This window comes from Salvelinus sp. IW2-2015, linkage group LG27 (assembly GCF_002910315.2).
Source record: "Salvelinus sp. IW2-2015 linkage group LG27, ASM291031v2, whole genome shotgun sequence".
Classification (NCBI taxonomy): Eukaryota; Metazoa; Chordata; class Actinopteri; order Salmoniformes; family Salmonidae; genus Salvelinus; species Salvelinus sp. IW2-2015.
The window spans coordinates 35888712-35899977 of record NC_036867.1 but is presented as its reverse complement, the minus strand read 5'-3'; the positions used below and the strand labels follow the sequence as shown (position 1 = coordinate 35899977).

The following is an 11266-nucleotide window of genomic DNA, read 5'->3' as shown; positions in this document are numbered from 1 at the left end:
GCTTTAATTACTATAAAATAATCAAATTAAAGATTATGATATCCCTTCAAATGAATCAGTCTTGGATGCATTCATCTAGAACCACATTGATTCACTGCTTTGGAACCCCCTCAGGCCGTAGAGCACTGTTCCATCCGGGTGGAGGCGGATCTGCGGTTCTTGACCGTCACACCGTGGACGAAGGACTTCTTGTCATTCAGGAAGTAGGTGTCAGGGACCCAGAGTGAATCTGCTACCCGGTTATCCAGGGTGAGGTTCAGCGGGATCCCTAAGTACGCCAGCCTCTTGTCCCTCCAGTACTGCTGAAGTACATGGTTAAAGTGTAGTCCTGGAAGGAGATTAACATATGGTGATGTTAGTATACTGTAGTATATTCACTTCCTTATTTTTGATTGACATACAGTGTGTGGTTGTGTGTGTGTGTGTTGTGTGTGTGTGTGTGTGTGTGTGTGTGTGTGTGTGTGTGTGTGTGTGTGTGTGTGTGTGTGTGTGTGTGTGTGTGTGTGTGTGTGTGTGTGTGTGTGTGTGTGTGTGTGTGTGTGTGTGTGTTGTTTCTTGAGGCTGCACCCCATAGTTCTGAGAATGATTGTGGAGTTTGAGTCAGTCACAAGCTGTCAGAATGGTGAGGGGTAAGGTTGAAACGTGGTGGCACACAGTACTCTACTCACTGACCCATCCCATGCCTACCAAACTGGTTTTCCAAATTTTATCTCAGACCCACTCAACCCACTCCACTCCTCCTCAATACCGACCCTCTGTGTCAAAATGGCCGACGCAGTACGAAGGCTTCCACCAGGCAGCAGTGGCATGGCTGTGTGTGGCATGGCCGTGTGATTCAGCCACAGTCCTAATGGTGTTACACAACAGCCATACTGTAGGCAGGGCCAGGCTGTACCAGGAGTCTGTCCAAGTGGCTCCGCCACACACTCCAAAATACCCGACAGCAATGTGTTTCTCGCTCTACGCCAGCAGCACTGTTATGAGTGGAGCCAACCACATGGTCTCTGACTAAGCCAATTACATTGTGTGGTATTGGGTCCATATTTTCAGTGCACAGCCTACTCAGTCCTTGCAGCTCGCTAGGGAGGGAGCCAGAGGCAGGACGTCATGCCAATTGAACTGAGGGGGCACGTACTCCCTCCATTTGATCAGTTTTTAGATAAAGAGATACAAAATGTACACTAAATGTATGACTCTCTACACCTCCAACCAGCTGTTCAATGATGTCCCTGGAGATTATTTCAGGTATTTCAAGATGGGAGTGTTCCAGGGGTGAGAATTGTAAACCGTCAGGGATGTAGTTTTAAGATAAGTCTTTTACATGAAAGAGCATGAATGATTTAAATAACCACTGTAGCCGGGTCCTGCATTCAAAGCAGCAGCTGCCTTGGAATTCTTATAAATCTTGCACGCGGACAATCACAGATTCATTTCAAATAAAGGAGTAGTTGCTCACCTTGTGAAGTCTGACTCTGAATCAGACAGTTTATCACACTGATGCTGTCATGCTACAGTGGCAATTGTGGTAATCTCCTTAAAGGAGGAATCTGCAGTTTCAATTCCGTCAAAGTATCAACCTGGAAGTACTGAGGGGAAGGCTCTTTACAATTTTACTGCACACTGTTTAGCTGGTGTGCGTGTGGTGTGCGTGTGGTGTGGTGTGGTGTGTGTGTGTGTGTGTGTGTGTGTGTGTGTGTGTGTGTGTGTGTGTGTGTGTGTGTGATTGTGCTTTTAATTTATTTTCATTCAATAACGCACCCTGTAAGGACTTATCAGTCATGGTTGCATACGCGATTTTACTGCTACTACATTCACCAAGAAAGCATTTTTTTTGTCATTCTGTAATTCATTTAGTGACCTAATGTTCCTGATGACACTGGGTGCTCCCAAATGGCATCCTATTCCTCACATAGTGGGCCCTGGTCAAAAGTAGTGCGCACTGTATAGGGAATAGGGTGCCATTTGGGACACAGCCCTGGTGGGAGATGTGAACCTGCTCTTGTTTGGTGGCGTCGTTTATTCAGCCTACAGTGTGTGATGATCCCTGCATACTGACCGACGCAGTAGCCTACTAGTCTCATTTGTCGTTGCATCTGCTCCCTGTCTCCAACAGACGCTCCTCGTTATCAAACTAGCTTATCATGATCATSCTTTCACACAAAACCACTCTTTATGGAACCGGCCCCATCCCACCAACAACGTCCGTAATTCTATGGTCACACCCSTTGACGTAAATCTGTGTACTTTTAGTGCATTTACAAATGGGCTCCTTATGACATCACGCATTCGTAGAAAGATGAATTTATGCGTAGCCCCCAAGGTCATTAGCCAATACAATASCAACTGATATTGTGAGTAGCTATGTCAGGCTTATTTTCATGCGGTCCCCACATGCCATCATGTACTGTMTRCACAAACACAACCTCTGTAYGGTCCTTAGCTATATATTATCATACAGATTGACGTAAATCAAAGGAGATATTYATAGTGCAGTGGCAATAGTCAGCTAACGGTTTGTGACGGACTGATCGCAAACATTCTCTATGTCGASTACAGTATGTCGCTCATAGCTCAACTGAAGTCTCTAGGCTGAAACACCTTTGGATAGTGTGAGAAATAATAGCCACCTTAGTAACCATAGTAACCATCAATAACAGCATACTAAGGCCAACAGCGATAACCTACACGAACAGTGATCCTCAAAATTGCAAATGCAGTTATAAAAACAAATCAATGCAGCCAATTCGGGTTACACGTGATCATCATTTATCAATCAAAACTCAGTCAAGAATCATTTGACGCAGTCGGTCATTTTCAAAGCAATTCCACAGGCTTCCCCAAGAGATTTCTTCTTGGAAGMCCATTTTTCACTGCGGGAAATCACCCTCTCTCCCCACTTCTGTGGTGAACCTCAGCCGCATATTAAAAATAGCATGCATGGTCTCTGTTCTACTCTAAGGGCCTTTAGTAGGAGGAGCTGATTACCCCCAGAAATGATCTTACATACACTATGAGAGGGGAGACCCAGAGCCATATATGGAGATGTAATGGATACTAATGGCTTCTAAACACACAGAGCTTTGGCTGCGATAACAATGGATCTCTCTGTATGTGCATTAGTGGGGTTTGATAGATAAATCAGGATTAAAATGGTGATAAAAGGCTTGATACAGGATTTACAAGTGATTGACAAGGGGCAGGAAGTGACCAAGAATTACACAGAAGACTGAAGGGATAAATAACTGCCTGTGTACACCGACACAAGCAACATGATATGATGCTGGGCCAAAGCATTGCACCGGAAATGTGGGCACTTATCTTCAGCTTTTGCCATGCCCAAAAGGAAGCACTCGCACACACACACACACACACACGCGCGCGCGCACGCACGCACGCACGCACGCACACACACACACACACACGCTCTATAGACGTTGTAGAGGGATCATGCTACTGCAGAAAGCTGGCTTCATGGATCGATAGAATCATGTCCGATAGCAATCATAAATGATAAAGTGGGGGTCAGCGTTGAAGCATAACCCCATTACTCCTCTTTTAACTCTCCAACAGCACTCTGGGAAATACGGCCTTAACTTCAGGAGACCAATTGCCTCACAACCCCTAGCAGACCTGTCAATATTCATAAGGGTTATAATGGTGCACTTTGACATCTGGTTACACATAGTCCCTGATGGAACGTTAAAATGAACCTATATGTAAATTACAGGGTCAGTRTGGTCTATGGGCAGGATTTMTTCAGATAGACACAGAGAAAAGCAAACAGTAATGACAGGAACAGTTGGAGAGAGGAAAAATCTCCACTTCATATGACAGATTTTCTGCACCCACACACCCACACACACTCTGCAGAGGGACTTGTACTGACGGCTGGTTACTCGGGCTATCTCAGAGTGAATTCAAAGCGTTATCTATTTCTGCAGTCCCTTACGGGTTCGTATCTCCTCCATACGACACACAATAAGCGTGTCATACAACAACAACTTGACTGAAGCTACCCTAAAACATTTCTTCTCTTTCTTCTCCAGTTGCCTGAGATTCAACTAACCTGAAATGGACAGTAATTTAAGTAAAAATCTATTGTTCAATAAACTGCGGAAATATAACAAAGGAAGTGCACAGTGGCCATCCAGATTGTTCATAAATTTTCTTTGGTCAATACTGTTTTTCAAGTTATTACATCACCTGGGTGCAGTCAACACACAGTCATACAGTTAGTGCTCGTAATTACCCTAGTTCCCATGGTAACTGATGGCTACGGCTATGACAGTCACTCCCCTGCCTCCTCCATGCAGTGTTAAGAGTAGAGAGAAAACATCCCTTTGGAAGACAAACTGCAAATGTAGCCATCACTGAGGTTCTCACAGAGAGAGAGAGAACAGCTTATTAACCAAAGATCACTGACTATACACAAAAGCAGAATTTACCTACACATGTAGGCCCAGCCAGTGTTTTAGAGCTAATTCTGCCATTTCAAAGATACAGAGTCCCCACGGGACTACATATTATCTTCAAAGAGATTCTTCTATCAAAGTGAAAGAGGAGCATCTCATTTGCACATTTCCTACAGGCTACYTYCATTGTCGCGGCGCAAAAGTGCCTCCTGTTCCAAGGTAGACAACTGTCCCTGGTTTCAGGAAGATCAAAGCACATKAATGGTTTACTTGGTCGGGTTACAGTGCTTACTAGAAGGATCGCAATCACTACAGGACCAGGGTCCGTATGTGTCAAGTGTCATAAAAGGAGGAGTGCTGATCCAGGTTTGGGTCCTTCGTGTCAACGTCATCTCCTTTATTATGATCTAAAGGGCAAAACAGATCCTCGATCAGCGTCCTGAGACACTTGAACATCCTCCAGGATGAATATTACATCATCCAAAACTTGTTGTCTTAATTGAACATCATCCAGAACATCCATTATGTAMTCAGTGAATTAATTAGTTCATCTTTTTCTTCTGTTTGTCTCTCTGTATTTTCCTTTTTGCGTCTTGTTCTTGAGAATATCACGTGTATGATAAACCCGAGACWTGGACTGTTCTCCGTGCTCCTGTRMTAAATTTAAATTGATTAGARGTATTACTCCATTACACTGCAGTCCATTGATTATTTATTGCCATTACCATTTGTATGCATCTATTTATCCTGCTACCGGTCACTATTACACTATTACATTGTCAGAGCAAAAACCAAGMCATGAGGTCGAAGGAATTGTCCTTAAAGCTCAGAGACAGGATTGTGTTAAGGCACAGATCTGGGGAAGGGTACCCCAAACTTTCTGCAGCATTGAAGGTCCCCAAGAACACAGTGGCCTCAATCATTCTTAAATGGTAGAAGTTTGGAACCTCCAAGACTCTTCCTAGAGCTGGCCGCCCGGCCAAACTGAGCAATCRYGGGAGAAGGGCCTTTGTCAGGGAGATGACCAAGAACCCGATGGTCACTTTGACAGMGCTCTAGAGTTCCTCTGTGGAGATGCGAGAACCTTCCAGAAGGACAACTATCTCTGCAGCACTCCACCAATCAGGCCTTTATGGTAGAGTGGCCAGACTGAAGCYACTCCTCAGTAAAARGGACATGACAGCAGGCTTGGAGTTTTCCAAAAGGCAAGAGAAACACAATTCTCTGCTCTGATGAAACCAAGATTGAACTCTTTGGCCTGAATGCCAAGCGTCACWTYTGGAGGAAACCTGGAACCATCCCTACAGTGAAGCATGGTGGTGGTTGCTGTCACGTTCTGACCTTAGTTCCTTTTTTATGTCTCTATTTTGGTTTGGTCARGGCGTGAGTTGGGGTGGGCATTCTATGTTTTGTTTCTATGTTTTGTATTTCTGTGTTTGGCCTGGTATGGTTCCCAATCAGAGGCASCTGTCAATCGTTGTCTCTGATTGAGAACCATACTTAGGTAGCCTGTYCCCACCTGTGTTTGTGGGTAGTTGTTTCCTGTTTTTGTGTTGGTTCACCTGATAGGACTGTTTCRTTTTTTTCGTTGTTTCACCTTTGTTATTTTGTATTTTCAGTGTTCAGTTTAATACATTTAACATGGACACGTACCACGCTGCATTTTGGTCCCATCCTTCATATTCCTTGTCAGAAGAAGAAGAAAAGCGCTACAGTTGCATTATGCTGTGGGGATGTTTTTCAGCAGCAGGGACTGGGAGACTAGTCAGGATCGAGGCAAAGATGAACGGAGCAAAGTACAGAGAGATCCTTGATGAAAACCTGCTCCAGAGCGCTCAAGACCTCAGACTGGGTTGAAGGTTCAACTTCCAACAGGACAATCYTAAGCACACAACCAAGACAATGCAGGAGTGACATTGGGACAAGTCTCTGAATGTCCTTGAGTGGCCCAGCCAGAGCCTGGACTTGAAMWSGATCGAACATGTCTGGAGAGACCTGAAAATAGCTGTGCAGCAACGCTCCCCATCGAACCTTACAGAGCTTGAGAGGATCTGCAGAGAAGAATGGGAGAAAGTCCCCATCTTTCCCAAATACAGGTGTGCCAAGCTTGTAGCGTCATACCCAAAAAGACTTGATGCTGTAATCGCTGCCAAAGGTGCTTCAACAAAGTACTGAGTAAAGGGTCTGAATATTTATGTAAATGTCTTTTTATTTTTTTTTATACATACTGTATATATAAATGAGCAAAAAAATCTAAAAACCTGTTTTTGCTTTGTCCTTCTGGGGTATTGTGTCTAGATTGATGAGGGGGGGAAACAATTTAATAAATTGTAGAATAAAACATAGCAAAATTTGGAAAAAGTCAAGGGCTCTGAATAGTTACATGTATATCCTAACACCAGTCACGTTTTATGTATAAACCCACCTCAACCACTCCAGTACCTCTGCACATTGAATAAAGTACTGGAACTGACCTGTATATACTTGAATTTTCTTATTTATTTAACTCACATCTTAGTTATTTTTTCAATATTTTTTTGTTATCTATATTATTGTTATTATTAACACTGCATTCTCAAGGTAAGWATTTCACTGTACTGTTTCACACCTGTTGTATCCTGTGCACATGGCGAATAAACGTTGAAACTTGAAATGTGTTGGCGCTGTCCTAAAGTGGCTTCTCACCTGAAGTCCCCCCTCCCCAGATAGGGGAGCAGCCCAGAGATCATTATTTCTGATAGAGACGCGAACAGCTGCTGTGCACATGCTGCKCCACTWKCCAGTATACACACTGCACAGGCACAATTGTAAGATGTTGAGCCCAGGCATGTGTATTCACAGACAAGCCACAGATACATGGGGTGGTAAAGGTGTGTGCGGGGTGGGGGGTGTAGAGGTACGCGTGTGTGTGCGTGTGTGTGTGTGTGTGTGTGTGTGTGTGTGTGTGTGTGTGTGTGTGTGTGTGTGTTGGTGTGTGTGTGTGTGTGTGTGTGTGTGTGTGTGTGGTGTGTGGTGTGTGTGTGCGCGCTTGCGGCGTTCGTGGAGAGAGAGTTGAGAAAGAGAGCTTGAGAGAGAGAGAGAGAGAGAGAGAGAGAGAGAGAGAGAGAGAGAGAGAGAGAGAGAGAGAGAGAGTGGAGAGAGAGAGAGAGAGAGGAGAGAGAGAGAGAGAGAGAAGAGGAGAGAGAGAGAGAGAAGAGAGAGAGAGAGAGAGAGAGAGAGAGAGAAAGAGAGACAGTCAGAGAGAGAACTTGAGAGCAAAGAGAGAGAGAGAGTGTGAGGGAGAGCTGGGAGAGAGAAAAAAAAACCTTATTTCAAGGTTTTCAAAAGACCTCTCTGATGAGAACAAACTACCCGTCCTATAGGGGGAGGACACAGAGAGCTGTGTGTCGGCAGCTCACTACATTGCTGCCTGCCATAAGATGAGGTACATTGTCTGTCAGATCAACCATCCTTGCTCATGTCCTCTATGCCATTGTTATTGTTATTGGTTATTTTGACCCTTGATTATTATTGTTACTGTTGTCCCATTGACAATAGATTATTATTATTTTAATTATGTTAATCTTGTAAATCTCCAAAGTAAGCTTTGGAAATATGTACATTGTTACGTCAGGTCAATAAAGCAAATTGAATTGAATTGAATTGAGAGAGAGAGAGATAGATAGAGAGATAGAGAGGGAGAGAGAGGGAGGGAGAGAATGCCCATGTCTAAGCTTCTAATACTCCTCTTTGAAGTGCTGGAGTTGCTGAACATACTGTACTTTTCAATTTCCAATGCCACATACCAACAGAGTTAGCACAACTGACGCACAAGATCAAGSGGAGAATGACTCAGTAATGTTAATTGAGTTAGAGTAAAAACACACATACAAACACAAGACAACTGACAAAAGAGAGCAGAGTACCTCTCCGGCATCCTAAATGTAGACCATATGTTTTCAGTACTAGTCTGATGGACAGCGGCCGGTATCTGACGTGATATTGGCCGAATACAAACATTGTGAAACATAGTTAGGCACACAATAACTCTAATTGTAGGACATTATTGCATGATTTTGAATGAAAGTTTACGCATCACGTGAATCCCAGGAGAAACATATTCAAGTACTATATGAAAGTGAGCAAAGCAAAAAGCACAATTGTGTGAGTCCCAATGTTTACAGTAATCGGGGGGCGAGTTCACTCACCATGTTGACTTCCGATACCATGTCTATGCTCGCCACATCTATACTCATGCCAACTGCAACAGGGGCCCCTGTAATGCAAATGCAATGGTATMATTTACAATGACAGTGAATTCGAAAAATRGCTGCAATATGAGCCCAAGATGWGCGAATCTGCATAGTAAACATGGACACGCTGCAACATGGTTGCCCCACTTTTGAAAACGTACCTCCAAAGTCTGGTCGAAGACGAATATCATATCCCTTTAGTAGTTTGTCCACCGTCTCTTTCACAAACGACATGTTCCCTGGTTCATTCACGCTGAAACAACAACAAAAAGATTGCGTTTACTACAAAACTTGCACGTTCGTTTTTCCCGTCACACTTTTACTRGAGAAATCACTCACCTTTGTGCGCAGCACACGACAGCTACAATCACTGGTGCTGAAAGAACACTAAATAATTTTACACTCAGAAAAGCCCACATTCCTTACTGTTTTGGTGAAAAACGTGCAACGCAAAAACGGTACAAATGTGTTTACAAATCAGATAATTCCATTGGCAAGTTCTCGTGGAGGAAGTCGTTGGCTTTTCAGACCSTTCAGATCTGTTCGGTTTGACATCACTCGTATTTTGGATTTCTCTCCTCTCTCTCTATGCAACCGGGAGACATGAAGGAACTATACTCCTAACTGAAATGTATATAGGCTACTGGCAAAGACGCCACCGGTGGAGGCGGTAAAGGTACTTGCTTGGATTGGAGCCAACCCCTCTCACTCCAGATATTCATCTAATTGACTATAAACCTGAATATGTTCTAATCCCAATAAGATTTCACATAATGGGCCAAATAGATGTAGGCCTAGACTGAATTGCTATACCTGATGCAACGTGTCATAAGGGGTCTATCTCCCTTCCTCCAAGTCCTATTCAATAATCAAATCGACCACTCGAGCCCGTGGGGGCTGTCAGTCTGACTGACTGACGTACTTACCTGGTATCATAGATTGCAAACAACTTCTTGTTTCCATCGACTGCATTCCTGGGGGGGGGAAACAAGAGGAAATATGACTCCGTACAACACTTTCATTTTCACCTGCACAGTAACACATGGTGACTTTGATTTACATATACGGTGATAACTCACACCTGGCAACATACAACGCAGTGTAAAGTCTGTAATTGAGTCAACTTAGTTTTAGGTGTAGCTATAGCAGCTTTGCAGTGGGCAAATTGTTTTTGGACCATGTGATGTTCTTATAATAGTGCTTTATATGATAAGCATTGTACTTTAGGAATAAGTATTTTAACAGGCTCAAATTTGTTTCAGCACCGTGGACAGCACCACCCGATGGAATTACSGTAGGGTCAGAACGCGCTATGGGGACGGCGCTGTACAGTTCAAACATGGGGCTGAAACACCTTGGCACCACTTAAATAACTCACATAATACCTAGCAATTTACAAGACAGTGCAACACGTGTCTACTTGGTGCAAATAATTCACGTATTATAGATCTGTCAAACTGAACTGTCAACTATTGATTGTAATGTAAAAAGGTATAGAAATTGAATACCGTGCTACAGGAGAGTGCAATATGATTAGTCAGCACAATGTTCTGTCAGAAAATATGGAGTTAGAGTACCCTCTTATGGCAATTGGTATAACGACTTTGTTTGATGCAGGCTAACTGTAAAAATATAAAAATAAAAATAAATTGTTTTTTTTTCAGTAAGATTGTGTAATCACACCTTTTGATAGACATTGATGTATTGCGATCCTTCTTTTCATATTTGAGTGCGTTCATTCTCGATTTCCTCTGATCATTACCGTAATAATTCTCATTGATGGACCTTAGGCTGGTGAGTCATCGTGGCATAATAGGTCGGGRTCGAAATCAAAGGCAGTACTCTGGAGGCAGCGGTACCATGTGCATWAGAACTATAATAAGCGGCACTTCTCTTTTCAACAAAGCTGACGCATTTCCCACTGAATGAGAGAAAAGGCTAGGTAAACAGAGGGGACCAAAATTGGACATGTAGGTGAATAGGTATACTGTTTTATTGGGTCCTTGGGATATAGCCTTATTTTTTTTCTTCTGGATGGATCAACCCACTGCCCCTCATTCATTAAATTGATTTCGACTAGACAGCTAATTAGCTTGCGGGAGAGGATGGCGTTTTAACTAACCACAGCAATAGGYATAGGCTAGAGTAGCCTACAGTGGCAAGTAAGATAACAGGGGAAAGTTAAGTGACGCTTGGAGTTCCTGGAGGATCGTTTTCACTGTCGCACTTATAACGCACCGGTTAGCAAACCGTTGCAGTGTGTGCACGTGAGCGGCAACTGGAGGTGAGTGTGTTTTCTGACTAAGATGGGGCGCCGGGCCGCTAGTCCGCTCTGAGTGGACAAATAACTTGAGACCAAGGGTATGTAACACGAAAAACGTTATTTGTACTGTATTGCACTGTATTGTATTGCATTGTTACTGCATTGTACTGTAACCTCTAGTGATATGAGTTTGGATCAGAGTGGTCTGTAAGTCGGTATACGTTACCTCCAAGTCCTGGTCTGAGTCTGTTGTCGTAGCCGTCCAGCAGTCCGTCCAGTATCCGCGTGAAGATGGTGATGTTGTCATTAGCCTCCGCCTCTTTCAATGCCTCTTGCTTGTGTCTGGCCACGACTGGGAA

The 11266-nt window shown here is 43.5% G+C and overlaps 1 protein-coding gene across 1 annotated transcript in view; it reads right to left on the bottom strand.

Moving 5' to 3' along the window:
- Positions 1–11266, bottom strand: part of LOC111953702 (gamma-aminobutyric acid receptor subunit beta-3-like) — a 58756-nt gene that overhangs the window by 16805 nt on the left and 30685 nt on the right. Inside the window, 6 exon segments of the mRNA XM_070435554.1 lie at positions 107–152; positions 155–304; positions 307–328; positions 8600–8667; positions 8806–8897; positions 9571–9618. Coding sequence (XP_070291655.1) covers positions 107–152; positions 155–304; positions 307–328; positions 8600–8667; positions 8806–8897; positions 9571–9618 — 426 coding nt within the window.